The sequence below is a fragment of the Lissotriton helveticus genome, chromosome 11 (assembly GCF_964261635.1).
Source record: "Lissotriton helveticus chromosome 11, aLisHel1.1, whole genome shotgun sequence".
NCBI classification, from domain to species: Eukaryota; Metazoa; Chordata; class Amphibia; order Caudata; family Salamandridae; genus Lissotriton; species Lissotriton helveticus.
This window is the reverse complement of record NC_136072.1, coordinates 1,028,350,679-1,028,370,641: the sequence shown is the minus strand read 5'-3', so window position 1 is coordinate 1,028,370,641 and position 19,963 is coordinate 1,028,350,679. Positions and strand designations below refer to the sequence as shown.

The window sequence follows — 19,963 nt, the reverse complement described above, 5'->3', positions numbered from 1 at the left end:
AGAGAATCTTCAGTAAGCTTGCATGACTGAGGTCACTGCAGCGGGGGGGTTACTGGGGGAACGAGACAGACATAGGGCTATACAGAAAATGCAAGGTGGCACAACTTTATAAAGACATGCAGAGTTCCGTTGTAAGGAAATGTCACCTTTACCATTATCACCCTCAAAGTTTTGGACTGGCAGATTTTAAAATCGGAGTGTGCACTTAGGCCTACTAACCAGACCTCGATGTCATTGCCCAGACCTTTAAACATGTATGTTTGATGGCCTATACTCAACTGACATAAACTGACTTACAAGTAGTCCCAGGTGTATGGTGCAGGAGATGCCCAGGCCTTGTAAGTTAAAAGGGTCCCTCAAGGACTGCAGCACATTCTGTGCCAATTAGTACAACAAAAGAAAACATGCCCCGCAGCCTGCCACTGAAGACTAGTAGTAGTTTTAGACTGCTAACCCGATTGTCATTTAAAGCAAAGGCAAAGCCCAAAGTTTCCTAATTAACATGTATAAGTCACCCCTAGAGCAGGTCTATCAAGCCCTAAGGCAGGTTGCAGCATGTTCAAAAGTAGAACCAGCGCTTTACATATTCCAACAGTAAAAACTAGCAATTGACATTTTCACCACAAGAGAGGCTAGTAGCGCCATTGTGGAATATAGGGTTACACGCGGACAACTCAGCTGTGCTAATTTCTAAATGTGACTACCAATGTTGGTACTTGAAGGTGTCAAACAACTTAAGGCTATTGTGTCGCATAAATAAAGCAGCATAAGATTGGCTATAGAATATATTTACGCTGATCCGAAAGAGGATTGGTGATTATTGGGTGGGAAGCAACGAGTAATACATGCGGCTCCACATGAATGGTCTGGTTTTCGCATAATATGTGAGATACACTCTTATGATGAGTGACTTTGGATGGCACTGCTTGGGCACAATACAGAACATGGGTTCAGTTAGCACCCAGAATAAGAGGGGAGCTATTCGCACCCCTCCCTGTATGAATACCTGTTTTACGCCACTAACCTCTCATTACCCTATGTTAGTGTGTGCGTACATAGGACATCATTCCCCCCCGCCCCCTTGACCAGAAGTCAGTATCTCCTATAGGCTAGGTAAGGAAAAGCCTAGTTTTTAAGACTAATGTTTGTACCATAAGTTATTATTGCATGTGTGCCTAGGAGGCGTCTACGCCTCTCACCCAACATCTGTGATATTTTGCAGTGACATGTCACTTGCATGCTCATGTTATGAATAGAAGTAATAACCGTATGCTGAAGTAGGAAAGCGTTTCTATTTTGATGTACGTTTTGTTAAGCCTTTCCAAATAGGTTAATATTTTTTTTTATACATCTAGACTGGTAGGATTCACCTGGGCTATTGCTAAAAAAAAAAAAAAAAAAACACACTAGAAAAAAACTAGAGCCTCCTATTCTAGTTAAGGGATCCAAAGCCCTGAAGAATACACCAGACCATATAGGCTAGAATAGGTGGGCAGAAACATGTTGGCTGATGACCCCCTCGTTTTTGTTTTTAGACATACCTCACGAATAAAGGTTAAAGTTTAAAAACAGAGGAACCTCAAGGTAGTTTTAGTTTATCTGGATCCTGCCTTATCCAGCAGGTTTATCTAAGAACTCCCTCCTATTTTTAAGTCTTCAAGGAGGTTGAGTCCGGCCTGGTGTCACTGTCCTACCTGGGTGGGGAGAGAATGCAGATAATGCATGACACTATTGTGTGTGTGAGGCTTCCTCTTCAATAAAGTATGACTTTACCTCTAAGATATGCAGGAGTCCTGTGACATCTAGATTCTGGACCTGCGACGTTTTCGCTCAACTTGGAAAACAGTCTTTCTGTTCTTTCTCGTTTTCTCTTCACGAGCTGCTGTACTCTTTTAGGAATTACTCTAATACTTCAGAGGGGACGTATGGTGGCCTACCCTCCATCTCTACTTTTGTGTTGAAGGATCAAACAACTTGTTACATTAAAACCGACCTAATGCCCAAGTCGAATTGAATGTACTTTTTTGCTACTTACAGCTTTGAGAAAGTTGCCACTCTGTTGACCAAGTCTTCCAGGGGCCATTTGCAAATGCTGGCCACATGACAGCCTTCTCCCGAGCTCAGGAAACGCGTAAACAACTCCAAAGACACTCAATAGAGGCCTGCTACTAGAGGAGGTGTTACCTTCTCCTAGCAGGAAGCAAAAGGGTTATTAAACCAAAATGTGAGCTTCAAAGGGGAGGCCGTCATTATAGGGCAAAAGGTGAACACCCACAAAGGGGTTGCTCTTTTGAACCTGTGTTGACAGGTTGGCATTGGAGACAGCGAAGGGGAACAGACTAGTTAAACCAGTTTTTCAACAGGCGTGGAGCCCCCAGGTAGCCACATCAATAGGGTGGGCTACTGAGCTCCAAACACCACGAGAAGGGTTCAGACATCTTGAGAGTGGGCAGAATAGAGCACTCTGGGAAAGCTAGATACAAGACTTCACAGGACTTTGTCATCAGACAGGAGGGAAGCAAGTGGCTAGCAACCGCGACCTCCTATAAGGGCACTTTCTGGGCATGAAAGACACCCATGGACCCCAAAACGAATATTTCACTTGGACTGAAGAAGAACGAAGAACTGCCCTGCTGTCCTTGGTCCTGGCAAAGAGGCTGGAGTTGAGCTGCACTTGCTGCTCCTTGGGCTAGCAAAGGAAAGGACTGTGCCTGCTGTGTCGTGATCCCCGGGTCCCAGTAAGAAAGACTCCAAGAGTCAGTTAACTGACTTCCTGTTGCCGCACGCACTAACATTGCATGTTGCCCTTCGTGCTCCATTAAGGCTGCATTTGCACCAGCTCTGCTTCGGCTTTGCAGCTCTTTGCTTTTATTGCTGTTGCCAGGTCTCGACAGGTCCAACCTGGCCATAGGCTCTTGGTCCGCCAGTGATGGCCACAAGCTCGGCCCGGCTTAGCTCCCAGTATTCCAGGGAGTGGCCTTTGAGCCCCAGGCAGCGGAGTAGGCCGGAGCTGTGCGGAGTCTGGCGAGTGTTCGGTGCACATCAATTAGAGGACCAGCGCCCCAACACAGGCTCAACCGTGGTATAATTACTGTGTGGCGAATTGTGGGCAGCGTGAGGGGGTGGAGCGGAGTAGGCAGTGCTTGGCTCCTGTGGACAGATTGTTCTCGGGGTCCCTCTCGGCTTTGGAGGCCCTCCGATGCAGTGATCAGCCTGTCAAGTAAGGGTGCAGGCGTGTTAGATCCCTGCCACCCTTGGTGGTTATTTGGGTGTTGCAGGAGCAGCACAACCAGGCCTGGGTGCAGCTTGCAACCCTGAGGAATAATGGTCTTTCCTTTTCTCTGTTTGTGCAAACACACAACCCAGCATTAACTGGAGTTTTGTTTCCTCACTATACCGCAATTTTTGTAAGGCATCAAGTGGGATGACTGCGAGACCTGGTGTGAATTCTGGTGCAGGATAACTAAAGCACTGGGCTCTGTCATAGACCGGTGATCTTTCTATACAACTTTGGAGTGGGCATTTGCCCTGTACCATAAAACTAAATCCAACCCATTAAAAATCATAGCACCCCACTAGTGAGCTTTGAAAGGAAGCTGCCAAAGATTGGCGTATTAAAAAAAAAACTACCTGAAGGAACTCCTTCCTCAAGCAAAGGGCTGGTGCACTCAAAAATGAACACTCGTATACAAGCATGCGAAGGTTAGCAGACTGCACCAATAGAAGCTGAGTGTGCTGCAGAACTCCATTGAGCCAGTCCAGGAACTCCATTGTAGGGGGGGGAAATGTATCCCAGGGTGAACACTCCCTAGTATGTACCGCTATAGCAGAACCACAGGTTTTACTGGGCTCTATTGTATTGGAATATACAATATCGGACATCTCACCCTTTAAAATTAATCCAGAGGTAGTAAACAGATCTGGAATTATTGCCTAAGATGCCAAAGCGGTTGAAAATAATCTTTGGAAATGTGTTCTAGTACCCAAAACCTCACAGCCTCCATTTTATCAAATATTTCCCAGTCCCGACTTGGTATTGAACCTATCCAGTAATAATACATCAGATTACATGTGTTTCTTTAACTTACTGAAAAGTCTTGAGCATGTTTCATCCATCTGGTCTCTACTGGAAAAGATTTGATAGTTCCGTCAGTGATACTTAAGGAATTATCCTTAAAAGCAGTTGGAAAGAGTAGCATTGTGAGTGTTAGAAGCTCAGGCCCAATTAATAGGGAGATGGCCCAATTAATAGGGAGATGGGAGTCCAAATAGGGGGCTCTGAATTGGAAATTCAACTAAAGGTTAGCATTTGTGAAAGGTCAGCTGACCTACCTCAGCTGGAATCCTTCTTTGGAAAACAAGATGGTTTAGGATAAGTTGTCCCCAGTAAAGGGAAGGAATAGCCAGATCCAGCACGGAATACAAGGAAAAGTAATGTTTTCCCAATTTTTCTGAAAATAAAAAAGGGGAATACGCCACTGAAGTTAATGGCAACTGGCCACCAAAGCTGGAACTGTACTGAAGAGTGCTTTCCCAGTGAAGGATACTGTTCCTTTGCACCTTGTTTAGTCCCTTTGTCTGTCTCCCCACCGGAGCTGGTTGCCCAAAAATATCCTGAGTAACCACATTCACCCTTGATATACCTTTTTGCTGAAAACATTTTTAAGCATCCAATTTGGTGAATTTGCCAATGCTTGTTTGCAGTTAAGGTTTGATTGTTTTGAACCGTCCGGTGGATCTTGTGTTTTTTGGTGTTCTTAAATTCATAAAAATACTGCCTATTTTTATCAAATAGTATTGGATTTCTGAGGAGTCATGCTTCTTTCTTCAATGGTTTTGGTGCTGTTAAAATACTTTACACTTGTTCAGTTGTTGAAGCCTGATTGCTCGAAGCCACATTTACCCAGGGTTGAGCGAAGGTTCAACAATCAAAGCGCTACAGGTCCAAAGAAGGGTACGTTTATCACACAGTGAGGTCTCACAACCTCCTCAGCACGATACCCTCCTGGGTGATGGTGAACTCTGGATAATGCAATTTAATACACCCCATTTCCTCAGATCGGTCATTCAAGCACAGTCCCAAACTTATTGGGGGTTCAACTATAATCTTCTCTTTTCTCATTCTTTGAAACAAATATTAAAAACATATTTGTTCACTCTGTGGTAAAGTTGGTGATTATTCGCATAAGGAGCCGTGCTATGTGCATATCTGTATACATTTCTCTTCATTAACCACCTTTCTACCGGTCTGTTTTTCCCAACCCTTTTTTTCCTTAGAATGCCACCAACATTTTTCCTCGAACATTCTATGATTTAGCAGTTGGCGCGGTAACTTGTAAACAAGGTGTACTGATGGTGCTCTACAAAGACTCCACTCCTGTTTTTTACTTCCGATTGCCCTCAGGGATTATTTACCATAAAACTGTTTGATGTTACTATTAATTAAAAAAAAAAACATTCAGTGACTGACAGGCGAGGGAGATAGTTAAGCAGTGGTCACCACATATGTGTAAATTTGGCATCAGTGTGGGCCAGTTTGTGAGATAGCTGATCCACTGACATAACGTGCCAGAGGCACGTGCTCTATAGGGCAAGGGGGAAGCTGTGGCCTTTTTCCAGAAAAGCCCCATCAGTTGCTTGGCAGTGCCAACAAGTGGCTAGTGAGTCCCCAATCCGTATGTGTTATAGTTTCCAATACTAGGTGTCAGATGTGAGAAGTTAGTCTGGCATATGTTGTCCACTATTCTGGTGGGCACCTTGCACCAGTCTAAACGACCCTTATGATGGTGGTTGTAAAGTCAACCTTATAGATCAGCTATCCTAGTGGTAGCATGGACCAGCAGTCTTAGGCTAAAACTTCAGAGAGCATGTGAAGCCAGCTGTTTTACCATATATAGTCCCTTGAATACCAAATGAAAGGACACCACACAAGGTATATATCAAATATATATGTATTTATTACTAACAACCCCTCTGCACTCTTTATGAGGTCAGAGTTCGAGATACGTTACAAGTTACTCATTTAGCATACTATAAGTTGCACAAATACAATTCTGCCCTAGGAGGCCCACGGGAGACGCGTGCAGTGTGGGAACACAGTCGCGAGTTACCATAGAATTATAATGGGAACGTAAAAGTTACAAAGTATTAGATTAAGGACACTTCCGGATGGACTACGGTAAAACCCTGTTAAACTAGGACACTTAGAGAGTCAACACCCACGGGAGCACCGGAGTACTCGAGATACCTCACCCAGAGAAGCCGGGTGCATAGGTGTCTTTTCGTGTCGGGTTTCGTCGCTGTTTCCTATGGAGAGCTGCTAAGAAGTGCTGCAGGCGACCAGGAGAAAAGTGACCGGGTGGATCCAAGGGCTGACCGAAGATGAGAAGAACCTGAAAGCAGAGGGGACAGAGTCTGGGTCACTAGCCAGTGACCAGGAAGGAACCGGGTGATGTCGAGATGCAATCCGGTGAAGAGGTGAAGCTTGTCTCTGCAGCCATGAGGACCAGGAGGCGTTGACGACGACCAGGAGCTGGATTCGAGCTGTCCCACGAAGGATCTAGATGTCTGCGGTGTCTGTATCCTGATTGGACCCAACAAGCCTTGGCAAACGCAATCCACGTAGGAAGGGAAGATTGGCTTCATATCAGACCAGCAAGGTCTGGGGAGCTTCTCCTTCGCAGGAAAGCTGGAGCAAGCCCGGAGCAACCAGGCAAGCGGAGTAAGTTCACAAGAAAGTCTTCGGAGGGCTAACTAGACAATGGGCTAGCAACCGGGAAGAAGCGTCAAGCTGAAATGCAGGAGCAGGCCCGAAGTGGCAATCGTGGAGTGTGGAGGGCTGAGCTTTGGTGCAAATGGCGCTCGGGTCTGGGGCTTCTCAAACCCCAATGCACAACTTCGAGGGTACCTCAGAAGCTGCACAGTTTAGCAAAGAGCAGGTAGTCCAGGGTGTCCGGTCCCCCGTCTCTCGTGTCCGCCACGGGTCTCAGCTTTGCTGTGGATCGAAGTCGGAGAAGTCTGGAAGTCCATTTCCTGAGTCGCTGAGTCTTCGGGTTCCGGCAGGAGCATCGACAAAGCAAACCGGCAAGTTACTGGTGGTGCCTGTTTGCACAGGGTGGTCACTCCTTGACCACAAGGGAGATATCTTCAGTCTTCTAGTCGATATAGAACGTCGAAGGTCCAAGAGTTCCGTTTCAGTCCAGGATCATCTAATGTCTCTAGACACAGCTCCTATCTTTATACTAATCTAAGCGGCTGGATTACCTGTTAGGTCCCTCCTATGGGTGGACCCTGAGAAGGGGGTGGTTACACCCCTTTCTCTTTGTCCAGTTTCGCACCAGAGCTGGTGCTGGAGTGCCCAAGCAACTGGTTTGAACCGGGCTATGCATGGAGCACCTTGTGTGCCCCAGGCAGTGTCATTTTGCAGCCCTCCCTGCCCCAATACACTAAAAGCCTGTCTGGGGAGGTGCTAGCACCTCCCAAGGCAGGAAACCTATTGTCCAGGCCTCCCCTGCCTGAGTTTCGTCCAGCAGCAGGAGGTCAGACTCGTGTCTGTGGCAGCAGCATCCATTTTGTGATGCTGAGGCTCTGTTTAACTTTAACCGGGTAAAGCAGTAACTACATGTCTTCTCCCTCTAGAAGGGTGGAATGCTACCCCCGCCGCCAGAACTGGTCGGGGGGTAGTATTCCAAAGTGTTTGACACCTTACACGACATGTTTTGATGAAGCCAAACCAAAGTTAGCATTAACCGCGAGGATTATAATTAGGGCTCCCGGTTTTATGGTATTTATTTTTTTGCCATTTCCGTCTGTATTTATCTGTATTTATTTTTTGGGCATTTTTTCTGTATTTATCCACATTTATTTTTGCCACATGCAAAAGACGAAGCTACAGCTAGTATTTTTCCACATTTATTTAAATTGAAAACACAGCCAACATCAAATGCCTTTCTACGCTTGAAGTTGAAGGCATTGAGTTAACTTAGTGTTGCACTACTTCTACAATATACAAGAAATTCATTGCATGCCCCTCTCTTGCTCTGGATTTGAGTAAGTCCAGGCCCCCCTCCTGTGTAAACAGCTCCTGGCACCCCCTCCCTCCGCACCAGGACCTGGTGGCAGCAGGCAAAATGGTCCGGTGTCAGCTTTCTCAGACCCGTGCTTTGTTCAGTGTTTATTGTATTGTATTGTAATTGCATTTACATAGCACTTACTACCCCTGATTAGGCGTCAAAGCGCTATTTTGGCGAGTAGCACGCTACTCCGGCACCCATAGAGGATTAGTGTTGAATTTGTATAGTGAAACATGCAAGTACATTTTAAGTGGTAGATAGGTTAGTCAGTTATTTGGATTTGGAATGATAGCAGAAGGATAGAGGAGGAAAAAAGGTTTGTATTTATATAGCGCTTGTTACCCCTGTGTTTGTTTTTCCTGTGTTGCCAGCATTAACCTCAGGAGGAAGGTAAAAATGTCTGTGTCCCTTTTGTTCAGGTTATGGTGTCCCTGGACCCACTGAGTTTCTGCTCAATTCTACATGCCCACATTCCCTTTTAAAGACACCTGAAGAGATTCCTGAACATCGTACTCTATTAGCTTGAATGTCTCCTTACGATTCTGAATGCACTGTGTCTACTTTACCCAAATTCACACCGTTGCTAGCATTTCGACGCTGGATCAGTTTGAAGCTGCCCTGCTTGTCCTTGCCATTTGGATTCATGTAAATGATTCTCTGATTCTACTTTACAATACGGCTTACGGTTTGCATGCGTCTCCTTTTCAATTAAAATATGTCTATGTGCTCTCACTCCCTCCTTGCGTGTGCGCTTCCTTGCTTGGATGCCAGTGTGTGAAATGCTTCCCCACATACACCGAAATGTATTCACTAATTAACACTGGCCTGCATATCAGACCCTAAACACCACACAGAAAACCAGTTAAAAAATTGCCACCGCCTATAGAAAGCATATATTGCTTCCCATCTCACAACCTCTGCACATAACACCTACACTATTAATGTCACCAAGAGCATCAAACACACTGCACGTACTCCTACCAAACGCCTCAAAAACCACCCACACAGTACTGCCCACTGTTCTCAGTAGTTAGGCTCTTCGTCAAAGAAACCACACACACCTCCTTCCCTACACCGTAACCTATCCTTTCAACTCTTCAAAAAAACACTGCATACTTAAACCCTTAGGACCAACACCGACAAAGCGCCCAGTCTTTCACAATAACCCTACACGATATCTGGGTTATCCCAACGCAATCTGTTACAAAAAGCATATGTCATGTACAGCTGCAAACCCAATCCCACACAGCCCCTCTAAGCACACCACCTTCGTATGGAGCTCGGTGGCACTATTAGAACGCTAATGAGAGGAGAAATTGTTAGTTGAGAAACAGTTTTAAATAGCGCAAACTCGACCTGAAAGTGTTGAAGTGCTTAGTTACCCTCGCACAGGCGGTGGACAGCCCATTGTCATTCTGACTGCAGATGATTATCACATTTAGAATGACAATGGGCCATCTGCATTTAACATAATGTGCACTGCAAGTGAGTGACTCACTTGGCACCAGTAGATTGTAGCAGAGGAGCTTAACAAGCGCCGCCCGAGGTGTGCTTCCTCACTGCTGATTAGCACATGCCAGAAGGTGACCTCATCCATGCACAGTTTTACTCGTATTTTTCCGTTTCTAAATATAAATACAGACAATGGAAAAATAGTTTTCCGTCTGTATTTATGTGTATATATCCGTAAAAACGGAAAACCGGGAGCCCTAATTATAATGCACTTAAGAGTATATGGTTTGGCTATATCATAGAACAGCTATAAGGCATGGTTCCGAAAGCTGCAAAGGGGCTCAGCTCATGCTAGAGCACCTCTCACATAAAACCAAGCACTCTGCCTTCAGGATTGTCAAGGCCTGCCATAGGAGTGACTTATAGGTATATATGTGTCTATGTAGAAGGGTAGATATAGGTATACTATATCTGAGTAAGGGGTGAATACATCACCTTGCCCAAGCTGAGTGATCAGCCTGTGGGGTCAGTTTGGATGGCCAGCCAGGGGTGGCATAATACATGCTGCAGCCCCTGGTAGGCCTTGGATGCACCTATGCCCTGGGTACCTATGGTACACTATACAGGGGCTCACAAAGGTGACCCAATACCCAATCAGATATGTACCTAAAGTACATGATATCAATTTAGAGAGAGAACAGCTGGGCTGTGGGTCTGATTAGCAGGCCCACCGCCACACTAAAGTCGAAAAACCAGAAAATCACAGCAAAAAGTGGGGGTGGCCATAGGAAGCAGACCCTACTCTCCTACATCAGATGCCCAGCATACTGAGGCAGGAAATGGACATTCCACCGTCCCCTTGATGTGTCCCAGCTTCTCCTTAGAGTAGTGATGAGGGTGCAAAATCACCAGATGCGAAGGAAATCCCCTGGATCCTTACTGCAGCGCCAGCAGGACAGAAGCTGTAGGATAAATAGTGTTGAGACGTGTCTGGTATAGTACCATGAGCTTATAGGCTGTCTTTGTAAGGGTATGCTTCCATCTGTCTTGGGGATGTCACACCAAAGAGTTTCCCACCGTTTTTGGAAAATGCACTCAAAAGTGCTTGCTTGTCAATGTGTTTGGTATGGGTGTGTGAAGGGAGGCGTATGTAGTATTGTTATATCTAAGGTTTTTACCTTACATCTTCCCTGTTTCTCTGCCTCTGCTGTTCAGCCAGTGTGAGTGGTATGCTGTGAGTGGACTGTCAGTTGGATCCTGGGCTGAGCAGCAGAGAGGATGCTCCTGGTGAGGCTTTGATTACTTATATACTGGAAAACCTATCTAACCATCTAAGAAGAATAAACTTATCATCTGTTACCTATCCAAGTCTTCTGGAATTCCTTACCAGGATGTAACAAGTATGCTATTTAACTGTTGTTCCTTTAGGTATCTTTTACCTTTAAGTTTTCCTTTCATTTGCATTACTTCTGTTCTGTTTAAGAATGTTCCTTGTTGCCTAGGGACATTGTAATCTTTCTTGTTTGCACTTGAAGCTGTGCTGTTGGAGCCGGCTGCTTTCCTGCTAGCTCTTTTCCAGTAGCCTGGAATAAACTACTTCAAGACACAGTGCGTTTCCTGGTTCTTTACTACAGCTGAAGCACATTGTAGGTTCGAGATATCAGTCCCCTGGAGCCATCTTATGCCCAGACTAGCTTCTCAAAGGGGGTAAAAGCCCTCATGGCCCCCTGAAGGTCAGGGGGTGAAGTGACAAAAGTAGTGCAACTGGCAATATTTCAGAAACGTCGATTCAATTTGTTTGAAGTCGGATTTGCATGGGTCAAAGGGCTTAATAGTGTCTCCTACGAAGAGGTCACGTATGGTTCTACACTCCCTGGCCTCCCAGTTAGAGAATTTGTGAGGGTCAAGGGCTAGGATAAAATTCAGGTTGGGGCTACAGGTGTGCTGGAAGAGGGCTAGTTTGTCCCATAACTCAAGGACTGTCATAGTGGGAGTAGCTATTTAAGCACTCCTCTGCCTTGCATGATTGGGGAACAAAGCCAGATCCCACAGGTGGCGACACGCCACAGCCCTATCCAAGTAGGGCCAGTGTTTGTCGCTCTCATGAACAACCCACTCAGATATAGCATAAATGGGCCGCCCAGTAGTATTCAAGGAGAGCCTGGGTCGTTTACCACACCAAATCGAGTGGATGTCGTACAGTAGGCGCAGGATATGGTCGAGGGAATGGGCACAGGTAAGGATTAAATAAGGTACAGGGAGGAACATTCCTTTTTATGACATTGATGTGGCCTAGCCATGAGATGTACAGTGGTTTCCAGTGCCAGGGGTCCTTCACTATGGACAGTTAGCTTGTGTCCAGGATGACAACAATGAAGTTAAATTAGGACCCAGGTATCTGATTGTGCAGGAGGCCCAGCAAAATGGGGCCAGCCTTGGAAATGTAGGGATGTCTTGAGTGGGTATGGTGAGATTTATGGCGCATGATTTGGTCATATTAATATTGAAGCTAGACATGCTTTCAAAAGCAGAGAGGCAATTTACAGCCGCAAGTAGGGAAGTGGCGGTTTGCAATTGAGTAAGCAGGAGGTCATCCACAAAGAGGCTCATTTTATGGGTTTGGCCTCCAAATTTTATGCCTACTACATCTGCCATTAGCTGGATTGTGATGGTGAGTGGTACGACTACCAGAGCAAAGAGTTGAGGTGAAAGTGGACACCACTGACAGCTGCCCAAAGAGAGATTAATGTAGCTCATATTGTGTCCAGTTGTATCTACATATGATGACATGATCTTAGTGGCTATCCCTGGTCCTAGACTTATCTTGTATAGGACCAACCAAAGGAAGACCCAGCTCACTCAGTCAAAGGCTTACTCTGCGTCACACGAGAGAAAGCAAGCCAGCATGTTGTGTCTGTGGGATTTCTCAACCAGATGTGCAATCCAATCAATATTATCCGCTCTCTATCTGTGGCAGATAAAAACCAAGGGCTATTGGTTATCAAGAAAGAACATAGAGTGTGGTCCTTTACCCAGATTGGAAATGAGAGTGATCTCAGCAGCCGCTATGGTGAGCGTGAGCCTTGTGTCCTGGGTAAAGGAGTCGAACAGTAACAGCTGATCCTGTAGACTAGGGAGTAATAGCTTATAAAAATTAACAGGGAGCCCAACTGGGTTTGGCATTTTCCCAGTCGGGAGCTCACCGAGGGCCTGGTGGAGCTCAGCGACTAATAGGGGCGTCAAGGAGAGCAGCATAATGAGTATCGATTGGGTCCCAGTCACTGACCTGCAAATAAGAGTTTATCGCCTCCTAAGGGATAACATCTTGTGTGCAGGGCTTGATAGTAGTCCTGAAAAGCCTGCTCTGGGCAGTTGCAGAGGTCGCATCATCTGTCCGGACTTTAACAATATGAGCCTTAACCTGTTGGTGACCTAGTTTACAGGCCAGTAAAGATTTAACCTTGTCCACCCTCTACCTCCCCCCATAGTACCTCTGTTTCCAGGCCAGAAGAAAGCACTCTGCTTCGTTGGTCCTGTGTCCACATCAAATAGTGAACTTTGTGGGATCTCTTTTTGGTGTCAGCTTGGGAAAGTGCAGCCCGGGCCTCCTATAGCACCAGTGGCAGCATTGGCACAAACATTCCACAAAGTGTAGGAATAATGGCACAAAAGACATGCAGTGTTCATGGACCACAATGCCAGGTCTGCAGAAGAAAGCATATTCCCAAATAAGTTCAGCCTCTTGGATTCCCTCTATGGGGAAGCACTAGGGAAGACTGCTTGGGAGGTGGAGGCTTGGAATACCAAGCTCTCGGGGTAGGGTGTTGCGTGAAGAAATTTGGGTCCCAAGGTGGGGGAGGGCAACGGCAGCAGGCAATCGTCCTATTCACAGGAGCCCCCCGTGCTGGCTTCTGACCAAGTACCCTACAGGACATCAGTGAGGGCGTCAATGAATGTGAGTAGGGGTTCCAAATTGGAGACTCACGGTTGCTGCACCTCTGTCAAGTGATTAATCTTGACCGCCACTGCTAGTGGCTGAAGGTCAAGGACCCTCAGCCGCCGGTCGCACCACCGTTGCTTAAGAAGCTTCATTCTCTGTAGGATAGCATCTGGAGAAGTATCCAGGCCGCTGGTCACACCCAGGGTCCTCACCCAGTCCTCACTTAAGTCCTCATTGGTCTGGTATTTTAAAAAGGTCCAGTGACCCCTCCCAGTCTTCCCCGTGGCCTAGTCGATGAAAATAAAGCTCTAGTTCGGATCTAGGAGGGAAGGCACCTGCCGGCGTCGAAGTCTGGCGACACCCTTCCAGCTGCGTGTCCAAATCGGGGATGATAATGGGGATGGCACCGCGAGCATCGGTGCCGGGGAAGGTCGAGATGGCACGACTAGCATCAGTTCAGATCGAGGACTTAATCCCTGAGGCACGCCGGGGCAAGAGCCGCCGGCACAGAACAAGATGGGGGCCACTTCCAACCTCACGGGGCCAGAAGGGGCATCAACAGGAAAGAGCCGCCCAAATGTGAGGCAAATGGCCTCATAGAACTCTTTCAGTTTGGCTGGGTCGCTTCGCCTTAAGAACTACAGGGAGGTGCAGTCTCAGCCCAGGTTCTGATGAACAACGCCTAGAACGCCAAGGTGCCCTCGTCTTGTTGGCTAATGGAAGAGGAAAAGTAAAAGAGCACTTCAACTTTTTGCTCTTCTTTTTGTGTCTCCTACCCGACTGTCCCAAGGGCTTCAAATGGGAGGACAACTTCGGCCTCCGTGTACGATCCAGGGGCTTTCCCCCCTAACGGTATCTCCACTTCCATGGAGCACGGCTTGGTGTTGTGGTCGCGTGGACTCCAAAGACAAACTATGTGTAGGTCTATCACCGACATCGGTCGGTGATAGGCACTGCAGGGCTTAAAACTAGACCAGCGTAAAGACCTCCTTGACACACCAGGAGATGAACCTAAAAAATAGTAGACAAAACATTGAGAAAAGCCTGTCAAAAATTGAAACATGCCTGACACCCACCGACATAGGTGTAAGCTCTTCTCCGGCACTGGCTGGAGCGGACAGAAAATAACTGGCACCAGCGAACCTGGGTGGCACCTATATAGGTACCGCAAAGTCCCTTCCAATGTGGACGATGACTGATGCAGGGCGGATCAACACCCCCTACTGGCGCGCAGGGGTCCTGCTCACAAAAAAATTTCGGGTCCATTCTGATGCCTGGGGAAATTAAAAAGGTAAGGAATCTGTGTATAGAAGTCTCTATCAGATTAGTAACTTTAAAAGCTAAAGTAGATGGACATATTGCCATAGTATTAAGACTGTTATTAATAACAAATGATGGAATTATATCATATTTTCTAACTCATTACTGCAGCAGTGATATTTACCATAATAAACCTTGTTCAGAAAAGGGCATCACGATACATTAAGTGTGCCTGGAATGGTCTAAAACCAGAAGCCCAATTTTTCAGATTTGAGATGGAATGCAAAATTTATATTATAGATATCAAATTCTGGATATACACTTCACTAGACTAGACTTGTTATGGCACTCAAATCTGAATACTGAGGATGCGGTGAATGAATTTCTGCCTAACGCAGACAGCAGCAGGCTTTGTTTAGCAGTAAAGGCATTTTTTAATGCTATTTGAAAAAATGGCTTAACTGTTGCATATGAAGTTAGCGGACACTATTTTTTTAATTATTTCATGTAACTGAAGTGCGAGTAATGTATAGAATGGTGTACATCGTACAATAAATGAGCTACAATCACAGCTAAACTTCACAGGCGAGAAGTTTCCTTTATAATTCACCAAATTTTAGGTGAACAAAATCTGCGGCATTATATAGTATTGAAGTTCCAAAAGGATTGAAAATTATCATTAAAAAGCATAATGGCATATCTCTGATAAGGCAGCGAAATGTTTTAAACTCTGCCTGATGTGCTATACGTCAACATTTTCTATGCAGGCTCCACATTGCCTCAGAGTTAGAAATACAAAGCGTACATCATACCTGTTGCATTTTCTTGTATTCTCCCACCCTGGCATAGGCCATGAAAAGGTGTGAATGATAATCTTCGCTGCTTGGCACCTTCTTGACAGCTGCCTCGTACAGCTTGGTGACCAATTCCGCTAAAGGAAAAATTAAAATAAATTAAAGATGGCAACATTTTGAAAATAAGCACTCACTAACAATAGGCTATGAAATATCTAAATGGGCGCTATCAATTGCTTTAACTGCTACAAGTAAACATTGCACAGTAAAGATTCCTCAAGATTGCACTTTTATGGCCTAGTGAAAAAATAGTTTCTATAAATAGTTTCTATAAATAGTTTCTATAAAGTGTTTAAATCCAGCAGAGTTTATATTATCTAACATAAAGGATGTTTTGTCAGCCTGGCCACTTTGAGAAAGTGGCCAAGCGTTAATAGTGTGAAGATGTCATTTCGCTTCACTCCTGTCCACCAGGACAGCCTTCTGCAGAATTGTTCGCCAGAGGATTGCGACACCGCCCTTCTCCCAGACGGCTGCCCTCAAGTCTGTATCGGGATATCAAGTCTCTGCTTCAACACTCCTTTTTGATGCTACTCCCAATAGCACCAAAAGAGCCCAGCGCCATGAAAGAGTATCCAGTAACTTAGAAATTAAGAAGGGGAACCAGTGATCCCTAGAGGTCTCCGCTGGTATATGGTGGTGATTTTTAACTGTGTTGCCAACACTGTCTAGGATGGATCCTTTCCTATTCTCCCGGAGAGGTTAATTGTTAAACATGCTAGAAAGTTTAAAGCTTTGAGGAATGCTCAGAACATTAGATCTCTGTAGGGGGGAAGCATACCAGACTAGGAGAGAATATCCACACTTTTTTCTCTACACAACCTCCATATAAAGATAGACATTAGTTACGACTTCACCTAAGTCATGGTTGGCAGAGGCTATCGAAACGGTTGTCTAATCAAACTCCTTCACTGTACACAATGACCTGCCATGCATACCTACCTTGAAACTGCAATACTCACTCCCTTGTCAATCCTAAATTAAGAGTATGAATTTTGGAAGTCATTGTGGATTACTTTCATGATGAGTAGACAGCAGATGAAGATGGAACATTATGGGAAGCATCTATGGTTATGGTAAGGACAACGTGCATGACGACTACATACAGGATTAGACCTGTGCTGCACAGGGAATTACAGAGTCTACTCCATTGGATTTGTAGAGTGCATTGCTACCAAAGGCTTCCTACAACTTATAAAAACCAACACAACCTGCACCGTATCTGCAAGCAAAATTAAAGAACAACTAGATCACAAACAGCCAGGTATTCAAAGATTTTCTGAAAGTGGATTCTAAATCTATTTGGCGCAACCTGATTGACAAGGAGTTCCATAGCGTAGGGCCAAATATGAAAATGAATGGCCTCCCCATCTGACTGAGGATTTTTGGTACCATCATGAGATGTGTGTTTGCCGACCTCAAAGCCCTTCCAGGGGTATTGAGTTTAACAAGAGATTGCAGACGCTGGGTGCCTTTGTGGTAGAAGGCCCCATTAACAATACAAAGGACCTTAAACTGCACCTTCTGTTCAATCAGGAGCCATTAAAGGTCTACCAGCAAGCACCCATTTTACTGACTGATTGCTAGAGATTTAGACTATTTACATTCCTCCCATCACCTTTTGTGGGCTTCACGGGATGCTGCACATAGAAATAGTTGGGGTGGTAAATATGCCCCAGATAGCATCAAATATCTGGGTGTTAAAATCTACAGACTTCCAAAATATAGTGGACAGGGGGGCGTGGCTAGCAGCTGGCAAGATGGCTGCTTGCTGAAGAGGCTGCGGCGAGGTGGGACCCTTCCGGCATAATCCGACTAATTATCCTGCTTGTAGTTGAGCCGTGGGTGTAGGAAGGTAGATCCCCGACTATGGTTGCCCCCAACTTTTTGCCTGGTGTTTTGCTGGTTTTCTGACTTAGTTGACCTGGGGCCCTGCTATTCAGGACCCCAGGCCTACTGCTCTCTCTGTAAAATGGATTCCATGTACCCTAGGTACATATCTAATTGGATACTGAGTCACCTTATCAGTCCCTGTACAGTGTACCTTAGGTACCCAGGGCATAGGTGTAACCAGGGCCTACCAGGGGCTGCAGCATGTATTATGCCACCCCTGGCTGGCCATCCAGATCTGACACAACTGGCTGCACGACAGCTGGGGCAAGGTGGTGTAATCACCCTTTGCTTTAGATATAGTATACCTATATCTAACCCTAAAAATGGACACACAGATCTCCTATCAGTCACTCCTATGGCAGGCCTTGACAATCCTGAAGGCAGAGTGCTTGGAATCGTGTGAGATAGTGCTCTGGCATGAGCTGAGCCTGTCTGCGGCTTTCGGGATCCATCCCTTAGCCGTTTCCATGATATCGCATACCATATACTCTTAAGTGCATTATAATCCTCGCGGTTATATGCCAACTCTGGTATCGCTTTATCAAAACATGTCGAGTAAGGTGTCATACGAATTGGAATACTAACCCCTCGCCAATTCTGGCGACGGGGTTAGCATTTCTACCTTCTAGAGGGACACGACATGTATGTAACCTGTAACCCCGGTTAAAGTTAGACAGAGCCTTAGCTCCAAAAAATGGATGCTGCCACCGAGACACAAGTCTGCCCTCCTGCTGCTGGGAGTCCTCCCAGCCCAGGAGGCAAGGACAAAGGGTTTCCTGCCAGGGGCGGTGCCAGCACCGTCCCAGACAGGATTTTGTGTATTCTAGGTAGGCAGGGCTTTAGAGGAAAGTGACTGCAAGTGGCACCCCGGTGCTCACTGTGCATAGGCCGGCTGGAACCAGTTCCAGGGGCACTCCAGCCCCTGGCCTGGGGAAAGCCCGCCAAAGGAGAGGGGTGTAACCACCCCCCTCCTAGTCCCACCCATAGGGCAGGACTTAGTCGCGTGCCAGCCCCTTTTTGCAGGATAAAGGTAGGAACTGGCCCCCTTCCAGATCAGATCATCTTTGAATCCTGAAACTACTTTCCACGAAAGGAACTCAAGACTTCTTCCCAAGATTCTCCCTTGTGACTAAGGAGTAGTCACCCTGCAGCAGCAGGCACCAACCAAGCATCGCGGTTTGTTGCCAGTCTCTCCTTCGGATCAAGACTGCTCCAGCACGACGAGAACCGGCTTCCCTGGCACCTCTGACCTCAACCTACATCATCAGCCCAGCTGTGATCCGTGGGTGTGACGAGACCTCGAGGGACCGGCCATCTTCAGAACTGCACGACGCTTGTCCAGCACGACTCCCGAGTGACCCTCGACTGAATGCTTTGGGGTAAGAGAAGCCCCGACCCTGAGCAGCTCCAGCACCGAAGTTCAGCCCCCCTGCATCCACGAGATCTGCATGGGGCCCTTCTGCTCTTTGCTGCCAACCGCGTTGTCCAGGTCACTTGCCCGTTGGCTAGTGACCCCTTCACGACGCTCCACGACGACAACTACTGCTGGTCTGATTGCTCCAGACTAGCCCTTGCTCCCCTCCAACAGAGGAGCACCCTGGACCCTCCTGGTCCCCTCAAGACGCCATTTTAGGTCCACCGCGTGGGCCTTGCATTTGCCAAGACTTGTTGCCCAATCCTGGGTCCAGCGACGTCAACAGCAAGAACCTTCGTGGGACAGCTCGCACCTCCCTCCTGGTCGCCGACAACGCCTCCTGGTCCGAGAGACTGCAGAGCCCAGCAGCGCCCACTCACCTGGCTGAGGTGACTTCGTCCGGTGCCATCCTGGTGCCCACTCAAATCACTGGCTAGTGATTTAGAACTTGGTCCCCTCTGCTTACAGGTTTCTTCTTCCCTGATCCAGGCTTGGATCACTCCGAACTCTTCACTGGCCGCCTGCCAGCAACTCTTTCTTCAGGCTCCTGGATCTTCAACGAGGGTTTCCGACGCAACTTCAACCCTATGCAGCCGCAGCCCCTGGGCTAGGTAACCTGAGTACTCCGGTGCTCCAGCATAGTCCAACACCCTAAGTGTTCGGATCCACTCTTGTTTTCGACCCACCTAGTCGGGTTCGCCCGAGAACAGTAACTTTGCAACTGCTAGCCTCCATAGACTTTTTCCCGCCTTACGCGTGAGAGTTCCCACTCTGCACACGACGTCCACAGGCCTCCTGCATCTAATCCCAGTGTTTAGAATTGTAGGCCTAGCGATTCCTGAGTCTAGAAAAGTACTACTTACCTGCTAGCAAGTTCGCATACCACTTACTGTGTATATGGTTTTTCGTGCCCCTAGGGCATTTGTGTAAATTGTGCGACTTAAAGTATTTTCGTAAGAGTTTTGTTGTGTGCTTAGCTCCCTGACTCATAAAGAGTTCAGGGTAGTCTTGTTATAAATAAATATACGTTTATTTTCATAACTTGTGTGGTGTCCTTTCACTTGGTGTTCAAGGGGTA

The 19,963-nt window shown here is 46.6% G+C and overlaps 1 protein-coding gene across 1 annotated transcript in view; it reads right to left on the bottom strand.

Annotated features, from left to right (window-relative positions):
- The window catches only part of NAA25 (N-alpha-acetyltransferase 25, NatB auxiliary subunit), a 988,861-nt gene that overhangs the window by 857,064 nt on the left and 111,834 nt on the right, over positions 1–19,963 (bottom strand). Inside the window, exon 4 of the mRNA XM_078667429.1 lies at positions 15,537–15,655. Within this exon, the coding sequence (XP_078523555.1) occupies positions 15,537–15,655 (119 nt within the window). The remainder of the gene's footprint in view (positions 1–15,536; positions 15,656–19,963) is intronic.